General features: G+C 49.9%; 7 protein-coding genes across 7 annotated transcripts; all 7 read left to right on the top strand.

Moving 5' to 3' along the window:
- Positions 1 to 61: 61 nt before the first annotated feature.
- N7496_000525 (uncharacterized protein) lies at positions 62 to 1739 on the top strand (the record flags this gene model as incomplete). The annotated part of the gene is made up of 3 exons (XM_056693456.1): positions 62 to 137; positions 200 to 1472; positions 1526 to 1739. 3 exons carry the CDS (start codon positions 62 to 64, stop codon positions 1737 to 1739), a joined length of 1563 nt encoding a protein of 520 aa, XP_056560185.1.
- A 3071-nt stretch (positions 1740 to 4810) lies between these two features.
- Positions 4811 to 7167, top strand: N7496_000524 (phosphatidylinositol-3-phosphate-binding protein BEM1; the record flags this gene model as incomplete). Its single annotated transcript, XM_056693455.1, has 4 exons — positions 4811 to 4816; positions 4912 to 5013; positions 5411 to 6163; positions 6253 to 7167. 4 exons carry the CDS (start codon positions 4811 to 4813, stop codon positions 7165 to 7167), a joined length of 1776 nt encoding a protein of 591 aa, XP_056560184.1.
- Positions 7168 to 8229: 1062 nt separating this feature from the next.
- On the top strand, positions 8230 to 10087 carry N7496_000523 (AFG1/ZapE family ATPase; the record flags this gene model as incomplete). Its single annotated transcript, XM_056693454.1, has 4 exons — positions 8230 to 8593; positions 8658 to 9111; positions 9164 to 9680; positions 9743 to 10087. 4 exons carry the CDS (start codon positions 8230 to 8232, stop codon positions 10085 to 10087), a joined length of 1680 nt encoding a protein of 559 aa, XP_056560183.1.
- A 784-nt stretch (positions 10088 to 10871) lies between these two features.
- On the top strand, positions 10872 to 12619 carry N7496_000522 (uncharacterized protein; the record flags this gene model as incomplete). The annotated part of the gene is given in 3 exon segments (XM_056693453.1): positions 10872 to 11231; positions 11327 to 11571; positions 11587 to 12619. The coding sequence occupies 3 exon segments, from the start codon at positions 10872 to 10874 to the stop codon at positions 12617 to 12619; spliced, it is 1638 nt and encodes a 545-aa protein (XP_056560182.1).
- A 1295-nt stretch (positions 12620 to 13914) lies between these two features.
- Positions 13915 to 16223, top strand: catA (catalase catA; the record flags this gene model as incomplete). The annotated part of the gene is made up of 3 exons (XM_056693452.1): positions 13915 to 14118; positions 14178 to 14603; positions 14667 to 16223. 3 exons carry the CDS (start codon positions 13915 to 13917, stop codon positions 16221 to 16223), a joined length of 2187 nt encoding a protein of 728 aa, XP_056560181.1.
- Positions 16224 to 17178: 955 nt separating this feature from the next.
- Positions 17179 to 18768, top strand: N7496_000520 (putative di-, tri-valent inorganic cation transporter; the record flags this gene model as incomplete). Its single annotated transcript, XM_056693451.1, has 9 exons — positions 17179 to 17260; positions 17315 to 17364; positions 17419 to 17463; positions 17522 to 17669; positions 17721 to 17801; positions 17856 to 17947; positions 18005 to 18284; positions 18353 to 18432; positions 18484 to 18768. 9 exons carry the CDS (start codon positions 17179 to 17181, stop codon positions 18766 to 18768), a joined length of 1143 nt encoding a protein of 380 aa, XP_056560180.1.
- A 715-nt stretch (positions 18769 to 19483) lies between these two features.
- N7496_000519 (putative glutamyl-tRNA(Gln) amidotransferase subunit A) lies at positions 19484 to 21469 on the top strand (the record flags this gene model as incomplete). Its single annotated transcript, XM_056693450.1, has 7 exons — positions 19484 to 19762; positions 19829 to 19927; positions 19988 to 20061; positions 20111 to 20210; positions 20267 to 20688; positions 20741 to 20864; positions 20918 to 21469. The coding sequence occupies 7 exons, from the start codon at positions 19484 to 19486 to the stop codon at positions 21467 to 21469; spliced, it is 1650 nt and encodes a 549-aa protein (XP_056560179.1).
- Positions 21470 to 21750: the final 281 nt, after the last annotated feature.

Here is a 21750-nt window from a genome sequence, read left to right as displayed (position 1 = left end):
CTCTCTCTCTCTTTCCCTTTTTGCCTCACAACAATACACATTTATCCTTTTAGACACCGGGATGAACTCAAGCGTCCCACCGTGGCGTGTCAGTGCCTCGGCTCCGACCTCAAAGCCCGTTGCTTTTCAACCTTCTGGTAAGAGCACCCATCTGGATCCCGCCTCCCGTGCCCGGTCTTTCTTGCTAACCCTTCTCCAGCGACTCCTGCCTTTATTCCAGTACAAGCACGTCGTAGCCTCTCTTCTAATAAGCCTACCTACCCACCCTCCACCGGATCCTCTGCACAACCCACCATGCCCCCTGCGGTTGAACCTCCTCGATCACGTATGGAGTTCCCTCCCGCGGTTCGCCTCTACGTGCAACGATGCTTTGCTCCCGAAAACCAGGTTGCCAGCGTGAGCCACCCCGAAATGCAAGAGAAACTGCGACAGGTCATTACCGACGCCGCCGAGAACAACAAGCTTCACATTATGGACTGGGAGCGACTTGCCTTGCCACAGGTCATGATCCAAAATGAACGCAATAGGATCCTGTCCAACCCCAACGTCTCAAACTGGGGGATATCTAGCCAACCTTCTCCCCCCGGTGATGCCAGTCGCAAGAGAAAGTCGACAGACTCCAGCCAGCAACAGCAGTCCGGAAAAGATTCGCCGCCATGGAAAAAAGCTAACAATCGCAATCGGTTTGAAGACCGTGTCACTCACCCATCCACAGAAAAGAAATCACGAATGACACTGGATGATTCTAGTAAGTCAAAAGCTAATTTGGAGATGAGGAGGAAGCGCTTTGAAGGTGCTGGTGTCAGTTATGGAACCTCTGGTACCTCGTCCCCCGTGGATTCTCCCTCCTCGCGCAGCGTCGACCAGGACCAAGGACCCGTGGTTGGACGATGCCAAACCTTGGAGAAGAACTACTTCCGCCTGACCTCGGCTCCCAACCCGGATACTGTCCGCCCGTTGCCGGTGCTCCAGAAGGCCTTGGACTTGTTGAAAAAGAAATGGAAGCAAGAGGGCAACTACACCTACATCTGTGACCAGTTCAAGTCCCTGCGCCAGGACCTGACGGTGCAACACATCCGGAACGAGTTCACGGTCGTCGTCTATGAGATCCACGCGAGGATTGCCTTGGAGAAGGGGGACCTTGGTGAGTATAATCAGTGTCAGACTCAGCTTCGAGTTCTATACGGGCAGAAGCTGGGCGGGCATCCGACGGAATTCAAGGCGTATCGTATTCTCTATTTCATTTATACCCGGAATTGGACGGCCATGAACGATGCGCTAGCCGATGTGACTGCAGAGGACAAGAAGACCCTTGCCGTCAAGCATGCCTTGGAAGTTCGCTCTGCACTCGCACTTGGCAATTATCACCGCTTTTTCCAGTTGTATCTGGACACGCCCAACATGGGGGCATACCTCATGGACATGTTTGTCGATCGTGAGCGGTTAACTGCTCTTTCTTCCATTTGTAGAGCGTGAGTTTCCTCCATTCTCCAGTGTTCTATTTCCACTGCTAACTCATTCTCAGGTACAAACCGGATGTCAATATCCGGTTCATTACGGAAGAGCTTGGCTTCGAGTCCGATGAGCAGACCGCCCGTTTCATTCTAGACCACTCAGCCGAGGACACTCTGGAAGAGAAGAACGGGACTGTGAGGCTGTTGACCAGCAAAGCCGGCCCGCTGTTTGAGCAGGCTAAGGCCGAAGCTCACCGTGTCGTCGACATCAAGGGCCAGATCTAAGCCAGGGCCGGCCCCCCTTCTTCTCGACCCCTTCCGTTCTGGATCCTTTTCTCCCTCCTTCCCATTAATCACACCCCTTAGGCTGGCCGCCGATGGATTTCACACTCGTGGATCCGAAATTACCTCCATGCCGTTGAAGACAATCTTGGTCCATGCATTTCATTCGAAGCGACAGGCGTTTATACAATCATTCTCTCTGCGTTCTTGGTGTATTCAAACCCTGCCCGTCCGGATTCCACCCTTTAGGCGTTGTTGCAGTTTCCATGCTTCCTCCCCATCTTTTATTCTTCCGTTTCCTGGCACTAGTCTCCTGTGGAGTCCGGTGTCCGACCCGTGGAGTCGAGTCTATGTCGCGATCCTGCGGCGCACTCGGCCCCGCCACAAATACTAATACCCCCGCATATGTTCTTGTTGAGTTTCTTGGGTTAAGGTGTGATGGGGTATGCGCACTGTTGATTGATATGTGTTGGGTGTTGAGGCGTCCGAGTAGATATTGTTTTTCTTCTTGCCCATTTACCTCGTCCATCTACAGATCAATAAAAGTTTCTAAGCACTATGAACACGATAGTCTTGTACAGTCCATGTATCGATGCCAATTTCTGGCCGTTCCTCACAAATACCATGGCCAAAGGCACTCGGCTGTCACATTCAACACCCATTTCTCGAGGCCTACCTTCCAATCCCGGAAAGTCACGACTGACCACGATCGTCCCTCCACACTTCTTCCATCCCCCAAAGCCATATCCTATTCATCCACGACCTCCAACACCCACCACCGTCGACCTTCCATTTTCCATGTTCCAGAATGAAATCTGCCCACGGAACAACCCCTCGCTGCCCCGCCACGTGGGTCCCACACGTCGCCGCCCCATGGACGCCTCCCCGTCTGTATCGGCGGTGACTGGCGTAACCAAGCTTGGGGGGTGACTCCATCAGAGGGCTTCGAGAAGATTACCTAGGCGATGGGTGGATTTGAACCAGGCATTTACGGTGGAAGTGTAGGAATTGTAGTGTGTACCGTGCCCTAGGTCCTGATTGTGGATCGATGTGATACTGGAGATTGGTTACTGGGTAATGAGGTAAGTTTGTGGCCCCCTCATCGGTACCTGCCGATGAGGTTGGTGCTTTTTGTGTTCTGGAGTGTGGTTGTGGGTAGGTGGGGAGGTTATGTTCTTGGAGAGTGTAGGTACTGTAGGATACTCTATGGTAATGCAGTCGACATTGTACAGGGATAGGTATGCTATTCTACCACCCATTGTGGAAAAGCGATGAATCAGAACCTTGGTACCTATGTGGTACTACACTCGTGACGATAAAGTAGAAATCAGGATTCGGTATGTTGTCTGATCATAAGGTGCAGTACTACTTGAGTACGTATCATAGTAATGCAGTAAGTAGGTTTCACGATACGGCGGCTTGCAGCAGGATTGATGTCATTGCAGCGATCGGCGGTTGCTGCGAACTGCGGACTGTGGCTGAGAATTTCTTCAGCTGCGGTTGACACCAATGGGGTTGTGCGAACTACTGCAGTGTGCATTTTATATTTACGGGAGAGTTTATGGATATGCGTTGACGTCTGTATTTGGGGTAGTGCCCGGAGTAGGTTCAGCTGAATACTTGACAGGTTCAGGTTATGAGCAAATGCTTGGCTGCCGACCGATAAAGATGGTGTTTCCTGTATTAAGTTAAGCATCATATTGTGTGACTAGGGATCTAGTATCCGCCAAGGCTGTACTCCGTATGTATCAGCAGATTCAGCACTGATCAAATCTATGCAAAAGCAAGGTACAAGCCAAGCATAGAACTTAGTGCTGAGTGTGCTCAGTGCCCCCGTGCTCTCCGTCCAGGACCCATCGAAGGGCTGCAGGCCGCCCCGGAATTAATTTATGTTTAATTAACTTATTCCCAGCCCAACCACATCTAGACCGTTCGAGTAACCCGCATCGATATAGGTATGACGAATATATGAAACCATTTTTCTTTGTGCTTTGTCGCTGATCTCTATAGAATATGATGTCTCCATCTTTGTCTGTACTCAATTTCGGGTTACTGTAGAAAGAAAAGAAAAAGAACCCGCCGATCGAAGTGGGTTTTCGGATGAAACGTCGTCAGAGCCATGGGCCCGGTGGATGACGGACCACGGGTTGGTGGGGTGGAAAGAAAGAAAGAAGAATGATGGATCATTTTTTGTTCTTTTGTGATAGGGAACCGGCGTCTGGAGATGGCCGGGTTGCCGAGTATACAGTATGTGTGGACTGTATAATAGCAGGTTGTTATATCTTCTAGTCGTGATCAGTTCAGAAACAAAGAACCAGCCTGGAGGGGCCAGTAGCCGCCCCAAGCTGACGAGGTCGGTGCCCAACGGGGCGCTGTGGCCCCGGTGGAGATCGCGTGGTCGAATATTACGAGGAGAGGATAATAATGAATACAGTATGGTCAGAATCATATAATGAAGTGTGGTGATTATACTTCCAAGAGTATACTCAAGCCTCTCTAGGCTTTAGCTATATGCACCTAGATACGGGGATAGGTCACTAAACAAGAGCACGTTGCCACAGGCACAGCTCGTGCTGATCCACGGTCGTTGGTCCCAAACTCTCGGAGACCTTGTTTTCAGGTCTATAACGCCCCCTAGAACGGCGAACAGGAAGACGAATATTCGATAGACGCTGGGGTCCTCTACTACACGATCTATTCTTATCTAGAAGAACCGCCCTCGACATCGCAATCCAGCCTGTGGTTGGAACCGCAATACGCAGCCTCGCTCTTCTCTTTCGCCCTCGCTTTTCTTCTCTTTCTCACACACACTCTCTCTCGATCTTCATTCGATAGGTCGCCAGAGGTTCATGTGGTAGTTTGATCTAACACCATCTTTGACCTAGTTCTGCTACTACCTAAATGGCCTTGGGTATACTGCTGACTTGACCAAAGAACCCGTTTCCTTTTTTTCTCTTTCTCTCCTTTCCTCATCCTCCCTCTCTCTCTCTCTCTCTCCTCTTTCACATTTCTTCTTCCCTTCACCTAGAAATTCTGGTCCTTGAATTTCTCTATTCTTCTCCCTTCCGGTCGCGATGAAGGTAAGCATCCCGCCTCGCCCTCTGTGGACGTGTCGCAAACCCGAAAGATTACGTATCGTGTGTCGTTAAATTAACCCGGTCCCCGCCCAATATAGGCCATCCGGCGCTCCTTGAAGGGGGAGAAAGATCCCAAGCATCATCATCACCATATCTCTATCACTCCCAAGTCCGCCATTGCCATCCTGCCACCCAAGAAGGTGAGTTTGATTATGGTGTTTGCGCATTCCCCCCCTTCTCTCTCCCTCTCCCCTTGTCTCCTTCAGCCCTTGTCATTTTCCCTTTGGCCCCTCCCAGCCACCAACTCTCTCTCTCTTCCTCTCTCCCTACCCTACCGCCCCAGAAAAAAAAAAGAAAGACAAACGCCCCTCGGTTGCGACACCCACTACCGCCACTATCCAACTGGACGGTCTAACCCACTCTCTCCCCCTCCTACCCTTCCCCCCCCCCTCTTCTTATCAGCCCTCTTTCCTCCGGTTCCCTACACTTGAATTCCCCCGATCCACGGTTCCTTTTCTGTACGCCGGAAATTATACCAACACAAAACACTCAAAACAAAGACCCAATAACTGACCCAGTCGTGGACTGTGCGCACAGGTCATCAAAGCGCTCTACGACTACACCCCCGAACCCGGCACCACCCAGGAATTGGCCTTTAGCAAGGGCGACTTCTTCCACGTTATCAGCAGGGAGGACGATTCGGACTGGTACGAGGCCTGCAATCCGCTCATCCCTAGTGCCCGAGGGCTCGTTCCCGTCTCCTTCTTCGAGGTCATCGGTAAAAACGAAAGGGATAGTGGGGGGTCCGTGGATCTACATAAAAAGGAACACCACGATTCTGGCTTCTCCGACCGCAGTCCCACGTCCGATTCTTCCACCAACACCACCCGACACGGCGCGTTCAGAATGTCTGCTCTAGGAAAGGGCCAGGGCGCCATGGTCTACGGTATCGTCCAGTACGATTTCCAGGCTGAGCGACCCGATGAATTGGATGCGCGCGCTGGCGAGGCCATCATCGTTATCGCCCAGTCGAACCCGGAGTGGTTTGTCGCGAAGCCGATCGGTCGTCTCGGTGGCCCAGGCTTGATTCCCGTCTCGTTTATCGAATTGCGCGATATGCAGAGTGGTCAGGCTGTGACCGATCCGCTGGAGGCTGTGCGCCGCGCGGGTGTGCCCAAAGTCGAGGAGTGGAAGAAGATGACCGCGGAGTACAAGAACAGCAGTATTACACTGGGCAAACTTGAGCCCTCTGGCGGTGGCGTTGTTGCGGTGACCGCGGGCATGGACAAGATGTCCATGAGCGGATCGCACCAGAGCGCCAGCCACATGAGTCAGAATGGCAACACCTATGTAAGCCGGAACCATTGGGATGAGATTCACAATGTCGCAAGAGCGACTGGCCACGTTTTGCCAATACTAATCGCATTGTGATCTTTTAGGGATACCACCAACGCAATGCCAGCAAAGGCACTATAGCCGGCCAAGCCTCGCAAGGCTACCAGCCCCCCCTCCTCGCGCCAGTCGCCGCTTCGATCCCGCGCTACTGCTTCGATAACGACAAGTATTGGTACATTATCGAGGCCAAGATGGACGATGGTCGGTGCTGGGAATTGTCGCGTTACTACCACGATTTCTACGACTTCCAGATCGCCCTTCTCACCCAGTTCGAAGACGAGGCAGGCAACCGTGGCCGTCCTCGCACCCTGCCCTTCATGCCCGGTCCCGTCACCCACGTCACGGACGCCATTTCCAACGGCCGTCGTCAGAACCTCGACGAGTATATCAAGAAGCTCCTTTCCATGCCTCCACACATCGCCCGTTGCCAACTAGTACGGCAGCTATTTGCCCCGCGCCAGGGCGACTTTGAAATTGACCCGAGCGCTTTCGGTGAGGAGGCGCGCTACTCGGACCAATCGCACCACTCCTCCTCTGGTCTGGAGCCATCGCGCAGCGTGTCCCGTCAGTCTTCACAGGTGCCCATGAACGCCGGGCCCGACCGCGCATCGCAGCAGCGTGCCCAAGGTGCTGCCCCGGCTGCCTACGCTAACGGTGGCCCGCCCCCGATGAACCGTCAGCCCAGCTCCTTGACTCAAGTTTCTAGCACGTCCAACTCAAGTGCTATGAAGGTCAAGGTGTTCTTCCAGGATGACTTGATTGCCATCCGCATTCCTTCAGGCGTGAGTCTGCAGCACCTCAAGGACAAGCTGTGTGATCGACTCAAGATCCAGGAGGATATCATCGTGCAGTATCGCGATGAGTCCTCTGGGACTTATGTCGATCTGTTGTCAGATCAGGATCTGGAGAGCGCAATGCAGCGCAACACTAAGTTGACGTTGTTCGTCAACATTGCATAAACGGGTCGATCCTCTCCCGTGTGCTTCTCGACCCGAATGTTCTGCTATTCTCTGTTTGATCATTGTGATAGACCTCTTTTTCCCTCTCCCTCCCGTTTCCTTTCTCCATGTTCCTGGGTGCATCGGCGTTCCGGCATCTCTTCTTTCGGGAGGACTCCCATGGAGTCTCTCACCTGCCTTTTTCCAGCGATGAGCTTCATTTTCTGTTTTCCTTTGCAGGGGAGGATGATCATCGTGATGTTATGAGTATGATGTGTGATGTTTGGCATGTCTTCTTGGTTTTATATTTGCGATTTTCTTACGTTCTCAACATCTTTCAGTCATAACATTACCTATGCCCGGTCTTCACTGTTCTCTTTTTATCTTTACCTTCCCCTTGTTTGATCTTCTACCGGGCTTCCGATCATCACCATGTACTGCTCAGATCTGAGCTACCGATTTCCATTTCTTTCATGTTTCCTCTTTGACGTCCTCTGTGTTCTGGGTGACATACCCCCTGGGTGCTCTTTTTTCTTTTGTCTGCTCCAGTGACTTGTACATATGCTATCATTTCTTGTGCATATACAGGGAAGGGTTTCCGACTGATTTATATCCTAGCAGTCAGTGTTATACCAATATAATCAAATTGTATAACTAGTGAAGATTGGTCCTTGTACTGGTGAACTGTCTGTGGGAAATGTAGATCACGTGACTCGGCATATCGGCCGGCCCGCGTTTTTGCCTCAGGAACCGCCACTCATCGGGAGCCAGATCAATAGCCGGTTCCTCCAGTTTAGCGTTGGTTTTATTTTCGTGTCGGTTTGTAGATATCTTCTAAACATTTGTTCTAGCAGTCTTCCTCATTCCTTGGGATATCCTTGCTACGGTCGCTATACCTATCACCCGTCGAGAGCCCTGCTGTCTATCAGCCCTCTGTACTTCCTACACTTCGCCGCTTCCTCCGGAAGAAAACAATTCCTGCGGCGATACCTCGGCTACGACTTTCGCCCGCCATTCCTCAACACCTGCCCGACACTCCACGATCACTCTCCCCACTCCAACTGTACATACACGACTACACAAATGAGGCGACCTCCAGCGAAGCTTTGCGCAGACTGCGTCCCATGCGCGGTGCGGCGCACTCATGGCGCGCGGGTTGCGCCGTTGCCCCGAAACGTTGCGGAAACTTCGCTCGGTATGCGACCGATGGCATACTCGACTTTGACGAGGCTGCCCAGGAGGACTGAGTTGAACCCGTCTGTTTCTGCGAATTTGATCGCGGTGCCGGTCCTGCGGAAGCGGGGTCTGGCTACCGCTGCTGAGGGGGTTGTGCAGGAGGAGGTTGTCTCGGAGACGAAACCGTCGGGTCCGCCTGTGGATGGACCGATGAGGGAGTATGAGGTGCGAGTGCAGGAGGGTCGACTACGGGATGATCCGTATCAGCGAGGTGAGCACGGCAGTACTACGGCTTTGAAGCGACGCCGTTCGAGACTAACGCAGACTCAACGTAGGAATCATTCAGAACCTCCAGGATCTCTTCGAAGCACTGAAGCACTACAATGCACCCGCCGTCATCCACCCCAGCGTCGAATCGCTAGACCCACAACCGAAGAAGTCCTTCTTCGGCTCGTTGTTTGGCTCCGGCGCCAACAAGCCTGCCACCTCTACGACGCCTGAGGGTCTGCCCAAGGGTCTGTATATGTACGGTGATGTGGGCTGCGGCAAGACCATGTTGATGGACTTGTTCTTTGATACGTTGCCGCCGAATATCAAGACCAAGACTCGTATCCATTTCCATAATTTCATGCAGGATGTACATAAGCGCATGCATGTGGTTAAGATGAAGTTTGGTAATGACTTTGATGCGTTGCCGCTCGTTGCGGCTGATATTGCGGAGACGGCGAGTGTCTTGTGTTTTGATGAGTTTCAGTGTACGGACGTTGCGGATGCGATGATTTTGCGCAGGTGAGTTTTCTGGTCTCATGGCTCTGTGGTCGATAACTGACATTTATACCAGACTGCTTCAATTCCTCCAATCCCACGGCGTCGTCCTCGTCACGACATCTAACCGTCATCCGGACGATCTATACAAAAACGGCATTCAGCGCGAATCCTTCATTCCTTGCATCACACTTCTCAAAACTGCTCTGAACGTTATCAACCTCAACTCTCCAACCGACTATCGCAAGATCCCCCGTCCTCCAGCTGCTGTCTACCACCACCCTCTAGGCGCAGACGCCGATCAGCATGCCCGCAAGTGGTTCGATTTCCTGGGCGATCCTATCAACGACCCACCCCACGAGGCTACCCAGGTTGTCTGGGGCCGCAAGATACAAGTCCCACAAGCCAGCGGCAAGGCAGCGCTATTCACCTTTAACCAATTAATCGGCACGGCCACAGGCGCGGCGGATTACCTGGAACTAGTCCGCCACTACGATGCATTCATCGTTACAGACGTGCCGGGTATGAACCTGAACCAACGCGATCTCGCCAGACGCTTCATCACCTTCATCGACGCCGTATACGAAAGCAGGGTTCGTCATTTCCCCCCTCCCACACACTCCTATATATCTCATTCCTAACCCCTCTTCTACAGGCAAAACTAGTCCTCACAACCGAAGTCCCCCTAACAAACCTCTTCCTCTCCCAATCCGACGTGCGAGACTCCCTAGGCGAAGGCGACCACTCCGATCTCTCGGACGCAATGCGCAATCTCATGGACGACCTGGGTATGTCTGTGCAGGCGTTGAAGAATACGTCTATTTTTAGCGGTGACGAGGAGCGGTTCGCGTTTGCGCGGGCGTTGTCGAGACTTGCGGAGATGGGGAGTAGAGAGTGGGTTGAGAGGGGGTTGGGGGTTGGCAAGAGTGAAGTTGAGGGGTTGCAGGAGAGGGAGGCTTGGTTGAAGACTAGGAGTCATTGGAGTGAGGATAATATGTAGGTGGTGGGTTTGTGCTGGTGCTGTGGTTTTGGGGTATCTCTTCGTTGGGAGATGCTCAAGGGGAGTGCTTCTATACCGCGTGATATCCTGTGTAGATATATTTTTTACTTTTGATGAAAATGGTTTATGGTTATAGAATGGTTCTTGGTGAATTTTCATTGGTCTTTTTTGAATTTGTATCCACAATTCGAGATTGGACTGGATTTGTGCCTTGATTACGGTTCATCAAATGATGCTGCGATCATTACGAGATAGAGAATGGTTGGATCAAGGCGTAGACTGGGATAAACGGCCACCATTGTTTTCAACTTCCAAGAGCTGATTGACGAGTGGGACATAAGAAACCAGTTTCGGGTGATGTTGTTGATCTAGATTTGAGTAAAGTGGGAAGTCGGGGTTCCCGGTTAGTATCCTCGATATAGTAGATATTTGATGGATTTGAGCATGAAGAGGAGCTAGGAGGTGAGAAGTTAAGTAATTTTAAAAATTATTTTTTTTATACAGAGAAAACGGAGACGTTGGCGGGTGATGTCATGGCATACATCTTTCCATCACAGTTTTCCAAGCTGTTATCGACAATTGAAGGTTATGGGTTTCGTAGGGTTGACGTATCCAACAAGAAAGATAAACTGAAATACTAAACTACTTACTTTATTCGGGGGGTTCGCAGCCCGAAAGACTTAGAACCGTCGTTCTCGTTCTCCAACGAACCCTCCCATCAAGCTACGGTAATCTTCGCAGAAGCGAACCTGTTACCATGAAAGATGCACCAATAATATCGATAATGCGTCAGCAATCTGGTCAGCCAGCTGTGCTTTCAGATGGTTCCGTCCAGGCTCTGGTCGAGGCTAAATGCCTTGGTCATATACATGAGGAACCTAATTCATGCCCTCGAGTCACTGAAACCTCCACGACGGAGTATCACCAGGGGAAACCCGCCGGGCATGTAGTTGCCGATACAAAGATAGGCCAGCAAGATCAAGATCTCCCATCATATCTCGGTCTTGATGGATGGCGTTTGTTAGCGAGAATTGGACAGGGTGCTTTTAGCACTGTTTACCGTGCTCATGGCGTTGACTCTAATGCCGATCGTGGAGAAGTCGCTGTTAAAGTTATGAGGAAATTTGAAATGAATCAGCAACAGGTGTGCGCCCTCTTCGAATAACCTTTTTCAAATCTTGTTCCTCCACCTTGTGTGAGCTAGATTACTGTATATCTCGGTTTACTAACACTTTATAGCTGTCCAATTTGCAAAAAGAAATTGATATCATGCGTCGATTAGACCAGAAAAACACGACCCGGTTGATTGATGCTTTCGAGTCCCGACAATATTGCTATATAATCATGGAACTCTGTTCTGGTGGCGAGCTGTTTGCGCAAATTGTGAAATTGACGTATCTCAGCGAGGCACTGAGCAGACACGTAATAACCCAGGTAGCAGAGGCTGTCAAGTACCTCCATCTGGTGTTAGGCGTGGTCCATCGGTAAGCATTGAACAGTCGGGATGCAGGGCCTTGCATCTCCTCGGAGACAAAGAAGATTATGCTAACTATTCTTAGTGATATCAAGCCGGAGAATATCCTATTCGATGCTATTCCTCTCGTACCGAGTAAATTTTCAAAGCCAAGTTTACCTGGGGAAGAAGATAAACTCGACGAGGGCGACTTTATACCTGGGGTTGGTTTTGGTGGAATTGGACATGTCAAGCTGGCAGATTACGGCTTATCGAGAATCATTGATGGTAATTGGGCCACGACCCCGTGTGGAACTCTTGGGTATGCTGCGCCAGAAACTATGTGCAATGATAGATACTCTACGGGAGTTGACATGTGGGCCCTTGGATGTGTTTTATACGCAATGCTTGTTGGATACCCGCCATTCTACGATCCGGATATGCGTACGATGATCCAAAAGGTCTCGAATGGGAACTTTGAATTCCAAAGCCCTTGGTGGGATAACATCTCGAGTGACGCGAAAGATCTGATTCTAAATCTACTCACTGTTGACCCTGGAAAGAGACTCGATATCGAAGAGTTTCTGTCTCACCCATGGATCAAGAATGAATCAAGTTATCACCGCGAAGGTGTCAAGGCACAGATCGAGCATTCTGATGTTGCCGATATATCATCTACCACGATACAAGCTGAGAGTCAAACACCAGGTCCTCTAGCTGAATCCCGCATCGAAGCACGAACTCCCGATGCGATGAACGTACGGGAGATCTTCGGTGTTGCTTTCTCAGTCCATCAGCAGCAAGCGGACGATCACCATCATCAACCAGTACCCAAGAGGATTGAACAACGCGCACAGGCATTGCCAAGACCTACTTCAACTTGTGGTCTACCTCTGAATGGAATAGTGTCTAAAATGAATCGGTGCCCAATGCATGAGAAGGCCTTTTTGTCTGATCACTCGAAGCACAGGCACCTTCTACAACTCAGTGAGCTTCCTTCTGGCTTGAATATGAGCCAAAGTGTGCTTCTCAAGAGGAGGAGGATTCAACAAGAACAAACTCTGCAAACAGATATATGAATATGATGAATCCGTTCACGAGAACTAATAAATTTGCTCAAACTATGCGCCTATAATTCTATCTCTTCATCAAGGCCATTACCATAGAATGGCTTCTACTTCAGGTACTGATATTTAATAAATCTCTTCGAGGCCAATATACGAGTAAGTAAGCCGGATAATCCCGAAGTCGGCCATACTCTTACTATATTAGTTGAAGGTGAGTGGTACTGGAAGAGCTCGCACGGATTGAAATTCGTGCTAAGACTTATAGGCATCAATTGAAACCAACCTTAAGACTTCAATTTTTTCGATTTCAATTAACCCATATTAAATGCGTTACCGAGACAGATATCTGCTTCCCTAATCATCTCCGTATAGATAGATGGCGTTGCAATAAGCTCCACTCTCCAATCGGGGCTACTATATAATGACGTCACAACTACTTAAATCAAGTTCTAGAATCCACAGCTACTTCCATTTTCCTTCGCAGCACCTAATCCCCTAATCCTTTTAACAGCATTAGTAAGGTATCGAGAGGATCGTTTCAATGATCAAGTTTCATCGAGGTCTCGCAGTAGTCAAACGTCATCAACACTGCGATCGGAAGGTGGTCCACATCGCATCCCTCCTCCCTGAATGTACGGAGTAGACAGACTAGAACTAGAGTGAGGTATCGATTCGTTTAAAACTAGTGACAACGATCGACGGATCCAAAATCGTGAAAACAGGGCTATCCGTCCGAATATCTAGCTTTTTTTGCCCGGTGGCTCCTCGGGTATGTGGGTAGGCAAGAATCGTTAGCTGTGAGCCGTGATCGTTTTAGATAGTACAATGGGATAGGATCCACGAATCAGCGCGTAGAGATTCACAATGCCGTCTTGTTCAAGCTGGGGCAGGCAGGTTTCTGGATTCTACATTGCCGCGAGGCGTGACGGGTCATGGTTTGCTCATTTTTTTATCGTGTTGCTTGTGATTGGTTACGATTTTTGAATAGGCTGTTTCTTGTCTTGTCTTTCCAGTTTCTGAATCTACTCCAGTTTATTGTTATGAGCTGTTGGGGAAGAGTTCTAGAATGGCAAGCTCGGATAATCGGATTATGGAGCGATTGATTGCTTTTGTTGGTGATATGATTGGGTATTTGGCTCTGATGTGGAAATTACATCACTGGGGTATGATGCGTAATTCTTGGCTAGAAGCAGTCTTACAAATATAACAGGTGATATAAGGCTGAGTTCGATCGATTTTTTTTACAGTTCGAATCTCATCTTTTTCACTTTCGTGTCGCTTTACCGAAATTCAAGCAAATCGGCACAATGGCAGCAGCAGCAACGAAGAATGCTAAGTCTGCGGACGGCAAGTTCGCTGATATGCAGAGAGATACTGTCGAGCTAAATGACAAGCACCATATGACTACTGACTATGGCATCAAAATCTCCGATCCAGACCACTGGTTGCGTGTGGTTAATGATAAGAACACCGGGCCCATGCTCCTAGAGGATCAAATTGCCCGTGAGAAGGTCCGTCCGCTCCCCTGTAACCAACAAGATTGAACTACATGCTAATCCTCGCCTTCCAGATTATGCGCTTTGACCATGAACGTATCCCCGAGCGAGTCGTTCATGCCCGAGGTACCGGTGCCTTTGGCACATTCAAACTTTTCGAGAGCGCAGAGGACGTTACGACTGCCGGCGTCCTGACCGACACATCTCGCGAGACACCACTGTTCTTACGCTTCTCAACCGTTCAAGGCAGCAAAGGTAGTGCGGACACAGTTCGTGATGTGCGCGGCTTTGCCATTAAGATGTACACTGCGGAGGGAAATTGGGATATCGTCGGCAATAATATCCCCGTCTTCTTCATCCAGGACGCTGTCAAGTTCCCGGATGTTATTCACTCGGTTAAGCCTGAGCCTCATAATGAAGTGCCACAGGGCCAGAGTGCGCATAACAACTTTTGGGACTTTGTGTATATGCATTCGGAGACAACGCATATGAATTACTGGGTACGTTGTTTGTTTTTTGATGGGTTTAAGAGCAGCTGATAGATACTAACAAGGCTGGTACAGCAAATGTCTGACCGGGCTATTCCGAGGTCTTACCGTATGATGCAGGGCTTCGGTGTGAACACTTACTCCCTTATCAACAAGGAGGGAAAGCGTCACCTTGTCAAATTCCACTTCACCCCCGAGTTGGGTGTACACTCGCTGGTCTGGGATGAGGCCTTGAAGATCTGTGGTCAGGACCCGGACTTCCACCGCAAGGATCTCATGGATGCAATTGACGCTGGCCACTTCCCACGATGGAAGTTTGGTCTTCAGCTTATTCCCGAAGAGAAGGTTGATGATTTTGAATTCGACCCGTTGGATGCCACCAAGGTCTGGCCTGAGGAGCTCGTGCCTATTCGATACATTGGCCAACTGGAGCTTAACCGAAATATCGACGAGTTCCATCCCCAGACCGAGCAGGCCGCCTTCTGCACGAGCCATATCGTGCCTGGCATCGATTTCTCGAATGACCCATTGCTTCAGGGCCGCAATTTTTCCTACTTCGATACGCAAATTTCTCGTCTCGGACCGAACTGGGAGGAACTGCCTATCAACCGCCCAGTCTGCCCGTATATGAATCTAGTCAACCGTGATGGCTCGATGAAGCATCGCATCACAAAGGGCACGGTAAACTACTGGCCCAACCGCTTCCATGCAAACCCACCTGCCGAGCCATCCCAGGGAGGTTTCACCAGCTACCCGGAGAAACAGCAAGGTATCAAGGCGCGCGCTCTGTCAGAGAAATTCAAGGAGCATTATAACCAAGCGCAAACTTTCTACAACTCCCTCTCCGAGATTGAAAAGTTGCACGTCGCCAAGGCGTTCTCATTTGAACTGGATCACTGCGATGATCCCATCGTTTACAAGCGCATGACCGAACGAATTGCCGCTGTCAGCACCGAGCTCGCAGAAATGGTCGCCACAAATGTCGGCGGTGACCTACCATCCAAGTCTCCCAAGTCCAACCACGGCAAGAAGGCCAAGGGTCTCAGCCAGCTTGAGTACCTTCCCGAGAAGCCGGTGATTGATACTCGCCGCGTCGCAATCCTTCTCGCCGACGGCTTCGACTACAACGCCTATGTCACCATGAAGGACGCCCTGTCTGAGCGGGGCGCCTTCGTCTTCACGATCGGCGCACAGCGCAAGGGCGTCACCTCCGAGTCTGGCCAGAAGGTCGTACCAGATCATTTCTTCACGGGCATGCGGTCGACGCTGTTTGACGCTACATTTATTCCCGGCGGCAAACACGTTGCAGAGGGTCTAGCGAAGAACGGCGTTGCCAAGTTCTGGGTTACCGAGTCTTTTGCCCATCTCAAGCCCATTGCGGGTGTCAACGAAGCTGTGCCGTTTATTCAGAAGCAGATTGGTCTGGATGAGGTTGAGGTTGCGTCGCCCGGTACATCATTTGCGGAATCTTATGGTGTCGTGACTGGATATGGTGATGCGCCGTCAACCCTGAAGGTTGGCAGCGTTGGACCTGACTCGAAGGGGTTGGCAGAGAAGTTTATTTGGCATATCTCGCGTCATCGTAACTGGCAGCGGGAGCTGGATGGGTTGTCTGACCAGATTGCGGCTTAAAATATTGCAATTACTGGGACATGTGTACTGTATACGAATGCGCGTTGGTGGCGTCCGAGATTTGAGTATGTTGAACCCGGGTTATTATTAGCAATTAGCAAATTATGCAACTAATATTGAAATTGACAATTTCTTATTTCCCAAAAATTATCCAGGGCATACCGTCGTACTTGTTTCCTGGCCGTGGAATCTTGCATTCATGGCTGTTGTCATCGTGTCCGTTCGGGATCTGGGGACCTTGGGAGGATACTTGCATTCTTCGCGGGCCAGGATTTGCTGTAGTCCAGATTCTAATTTGGCAGAGTCCACACGTCAGTATAGGTCTGGGGATTTTACCCTCTTTGAACTGATCGCCCGCTAGGGCTACTCGTTTTCTTGGCTTCTTCTTCTCGGGGTATCCTACTGTACTCCTGGCATTGTACAACCAAACATTGACTTGCCCCACCGAGTTTAGTACATTATCAAAGAGATCAGAACATGAGCTATTAGAAAAGCAAACAAAGAAAAAAGTTTCCCCCATTTTGCCGTAAATTAGGCCTTTCTCAGGTAAGAATTCATTAAAGGAAGTGCGGGCACGGGTTTCGGCATGCCGCATCCTTGCATGCCACAACGAGGTCGGGAAGCTCCGTCAGCCACTCTACTTTAGTTACACCATCATCATAACCAACGCGCGCATCAAAGAGCCCATTTTGATGTCAACCAACTGCCAAGGTAAAAAATTCGGTGCCTGGAGCTGGAATACCTGATTGTTTGACAGATATTGCACGCCGATTTCTATTGGTAACAACCTCTCTCAGCCTTCGCTTTCTTTACACCTCTCAGCCAGTTCTCCTGAGAAGTGACTTTCTTAATTTACTTGCATCTCTCAAATCTGGTGGACTCTGCTGGTATCTCTCGCTCAAGGCTCTGACTTCGGTGACCGGTTTCGCAGGGTTGAGAAATTTGGTCTTGGATCATGCCTTTTCGCCTCTCGCGCTCCACGCGTCTGTCAGTGGTTATTGGCATTTCGACATGCTTCTTCCTCGGCGAGATCTCAGGTAGGTACCAGGTTACTTGCTCTAGATGTTCAGGTGATACTGACTCTGATACAGTGGGTTTCTATACCCATTCCCTCGCCTTGATAGCTGATGCTTTTCACTATGTATGTGTCCGGTGACTGCTGGTCGATGATATTCGGTACTAATTTACTTTCAAGTTGAACGATCTAGTGGGATTTGTGATCGCCCTGGTGGCTTTGAAGGTTTCTTCTTTCGATGTATACTTGATCAACACGAATGCTGACTGCGTTCAATCATCAGGTTTCAGAGAAGGGCCACTCTCCCCGAGATCTATCATTTGGCTGGCAGCGTGCGCAGTTGCTTGGTGCTTTCTTCAACGGAGTCCTTCTATTCGCACTGGGTCTCAGTATCCTTCTGCAGTCCGTCGAGCGCTTTATCTCCTTGCAGCGTGAGTTCTGATCGTTCTTGACTCGGTCATACGGTGTTAACTTGGATCTAGGTATCGAGAACCCGAAGATGGTCTTCATTGTGGGGTGCATCGGTTTGTGTCTGAATATCATCAGCGCGCTATTTCTCCATGGTATGTATTCGGCCTTGTGTTTCTGATTCGTTAAGCTGAACGGAGGTACTCCAGAGCATGGACATGGACACGTCCACGTCTCCCCGCCAGTACTTGAAGATAGACTGGCGCCCATTAGTGATTGTGAGGAGGACTCTATATCCAAGGTACTTATTTGTCGATGCCCTTGAATGCTATTTTCATGGCTTATTAATGTGATCTAGCATCTTGACCATAAACATCCACGATTCGAGACTGGAGTATCCGTACACTGTCATGATCATGGAGATGGCCAAGGCCATAGCCATAGCCATGGACACAACCATGGTGACCTGGGAATGATGGGTGTCCTTTTGCATGTCTTGTGCGACGCTGCCAACAACCTTGGGGTCATTGCCGCTGCATTGGTCATCTGGTTGGCAAAATATGACGGTCGCTACTACGCAGATCCTGGCGTGAGTATGGGGATTGCGATCATGATCATAATCTCGTCTTTTCCATTAGGTAAGTTACTCCCTTGAAAACAAACACATTCAGGTTATGATATATATTTCTGACTGACCCCGACATAGTCCGGACTACAGGCCTGATCTTACTGGAAAGTGCTCCAAATGGTGTAAACCTGGACGATGTGCAACACGATCTCGAGAAGGTAAGAAAATCCCGACCGATGCATGTCTGTCATAATTCTCATGGTTCCTAGGTCCCTGGCGTGCACTCGATTCATGAACTACACATTTGGCGACTCAACCAGCGCAAAACCATCGCATCCGTCCACATTGTGGTATCTGACCCCTCGGTATCTAGTTTCTTGAAGACAGCCAAGACAATCAACGAATGTTTCCATGCATATGGTATTCATTCTGCAACCCTGCAACCCGAAATTCTATCCGAGGATGACGCAACCTTCCTAGCCTCCGGCGAGAAAGGCCCGCGGTGCCAGGTCGTGTGTGGAACCCTCTGCGAAGCACTGACCTGTTGTGGATGAAGATAATGCAATAATTTGCCTCACCATACATCAACCAGCACCAAGTGGTCGAGCAGTAACTCGATCATCTCATCTTCCTTGGTCTAGTGGTCATGATTTCCGCTTGTCATTAACACCGATAAGCGCGGGAGACCGGGGTTCGATTCCCCGAGGGAGAGTTTCTTTTTGCCTTCTTTCACATATAGCATCAATCAGTCTTTAGACGTTTGCTATTCTTTTTTTATCATGAAAAAAAAATGTTGCTGTTTTTATTTGTACGATAAAGATTTTCTACCCAGTGACTACCCCGGTACATACCTAGCTCCCATGGCCATAAATAAGCTGCTTCGCCGTAGTAGTATCGGGACTAGCATCAGTCTCTTATTGGTCAAACACTCCATACAACTCCTGTTCAATCGGCTAGACAGCCAGCGGAATTTCCTCCGCCACAGATCGTTTCCCCTCTGGAGACGACTCCAACTGTATGATAAGGCGAACCAACAGCTGTCGCAGCTCAGCTCCACTTTTCAGACGCGGGGATGTCCACCCGAGCAGTGCCTATCAACAGCTTCCGATTCCGAGAAGAATGTCGTACAAACACCGTCAGCGGGGAATAAAAGCGAAGAGGGGAAACGGCGGTATAACTTAACTTCTCCCCCTTCTTCTCTTTCCTCCTGCTTGATCCTATACCAACCACTACTGTATCCACCACAGTTTCGTAACACCCCCTACCAAGATGTCTTTGAATAGCTGGGAACGCAAAGCGCAGAAGGGAAGGGATATTCTCGAGCAGTCAATTCCCAAACAATGGATGGTGCCGCAATCTCAACTTCCACTGGTTACGCAAAAGAATGTGATCGATTTTCCAAGACAGTCTGGCCTCCTGAGTGAGCGCGAACTGATGATCACTGGACTTTCTGCAACTGAGCTAGTTGGGGAAATGGGGAAGGGAATCTTAACGGCCGAGGAGGTTGTTATCGCTTTCATTAAGCGATCTGTCATCGGGCAGCAGCTGGTATAAGCAATCGCAAAATAAACCTGGAAAACGATCTAGTAACGACTAACCGAGTGGCCTCTGCAGTTGAATTTCGCAACGGAATTCCTTGCCGATGAGGCAATTGCGCGGGCGCGAGAGCTTGATCAACACTACAAGCGAACGGGGAAATTAGTTGGACCCTTGGTTAGTGGAAATTCTTCCATGATAAAAGAGTAACTTTTGATTGACAATTTCTACCAACAGCATGGTGTCCCAATCAGCGTCAAGGAGCATATTGGATTTAAGAATAAGACTTGCAACACTGGATATGTGGCTTGGTTGGTCGAGACTAATCCATTCTCAAGAGCCTATTGCTAATCAAACTAGGATTGACAATGTAACTACTGAAGATGCACACTTGCTCCGATTACTAGCGAATGCGGGCGCAGTATTTCACGTTCGAACGAACCAACCCCAATCACTCATGGTAGGCATCAAAGAAACCATTCACACAGCGTGATATCCTTGACTAACGCATCCTAGCACCTTTGCTGCAGCAACAACATCACAGGTACAACTCTCAACCCACACAACCGAACATTAACACCTGGTGGTTCATCCGGTGGCGAAGGAGCTTCGGTGGGCTTCAAATGTGCACCTCTCGGTATTGGCACTGACATTGGTGGTTCAATTCGATGTCCCGCTGCTTTCTGCGGTGGTTATGGCTTCCGTCCTACAGCAATGCGCAACCCCATGGCTGGAATTGAGGTTGCCTGCATTGGACAGGAGACTATTCACGGTGTTGTGGGTCCTATGGGTAGCAGTTCGATTGAGGATCTGGAGTTGTTCCAGAAGGCGGTGCTGGATCAGGAACCCTGGGAGGATGAGACTTCTCTGATGCCCGTGCCGTGGAAGAGTGTGACTGCGACGCGGGATATGACCGTTGCTATTATGTGGGATGATGGGTGAGTCAAGTATCAGGAATAGCCGGCGAGTCGTACTAATCTTGGAAACTAGATGTGTTCGTCCTCATCCACCCATCACCCGGGCTTTGCGAATGGCAAAGGAAAAGCTCCTTGCTGCTGGGATCAAGGTTGTTGACTGGGAACCGTATAAACACCAGCGTGGTTGGGAAATTATCGTGAGTCCAGCTAATCTCCTTCAACTGAATCATATACTGAGACCTATTTCTAGTCCTCTCTTTACTACCCCGACGGTGCCGCCCTGCAACGCCAAATGCTCCGAGAATCAGGCGAGCCCGCCCGTCCACTGACTGAATGGGCTTTCTCCTACAGCCGCCCCATACCACTCACTCACAGCGAAGCCTGGGTCCTCCAACACGAGCGTGACTTATACCGCGATGAGTATCAGGCCCTCCTTAAGCGCCGCGGCGTTGACTTCATTCTCTCCCCCGCCAATCCTGCTGCTGCCGCTGTCATGGGCGAATCCCATTATTGGAACTACACTGCGATCTGGAACATGACCGATATGCCAGCTGCTATTTTCCCGTCTGGACTTACCGTGGACCCTGACTTGGATGCACTCACGGCGCAGGATAAGAAGTATATCCCGCGGAACGAGGTTGATGAAAGGGAGTGGAATAAGTATCAGAGTCCGCAGAGGTATGAGAGTGCGCCGATTGCTTTGCAGATTGCGGGCAGGCATTTTAAGGATGAGGAGACTTTGGCTGCTGCTAAGCTTGTCGAGGAGATTATTAAGGGAGATACAAAGAGTTCTAAGCTTTGAGAGTGAATGCCGTGATGTAGCGATAATCTGTGCCAGCTGGTGAATCCAATTCCCAAGTAGATAAGCTGTGTTTATGAATGTCTTTACCACTTTTTACCGTGAAAATCTACGTCATTATTCGTCCGATAGGTTTCCCAGTATCATAGTGGCTGGTTTACCAAGATCTATTCACTAGCATAGTGCTGGGCATGTACCGATGAAATCCCATTCATGGAATACCTTCAAGGTAAGGCTTTTACTGCTTACGAAGAAGGGATTTACACAAGGAAGCAGTTTGAAAC

Source organism: Penicillium cataractarum, assembly GCF_028827025.1.
Source record: "Penicillium cataractarum strain IBT 29864 chromosome Unknown utg000001l, whole genome shotgun sequence".
Lineage (NCBI taxonomy): Eukaryota > Fungi > Ascomycota > Eurotiomycetes > Eurotiales > Aspergillaceae > Penicillium > Penicillium cataractarum.
The sequence above is the reverse complement of the archived record's forward strand: the minus strand, read 5'-3'. Positions and strand labels throughout refer to the sequence as shown.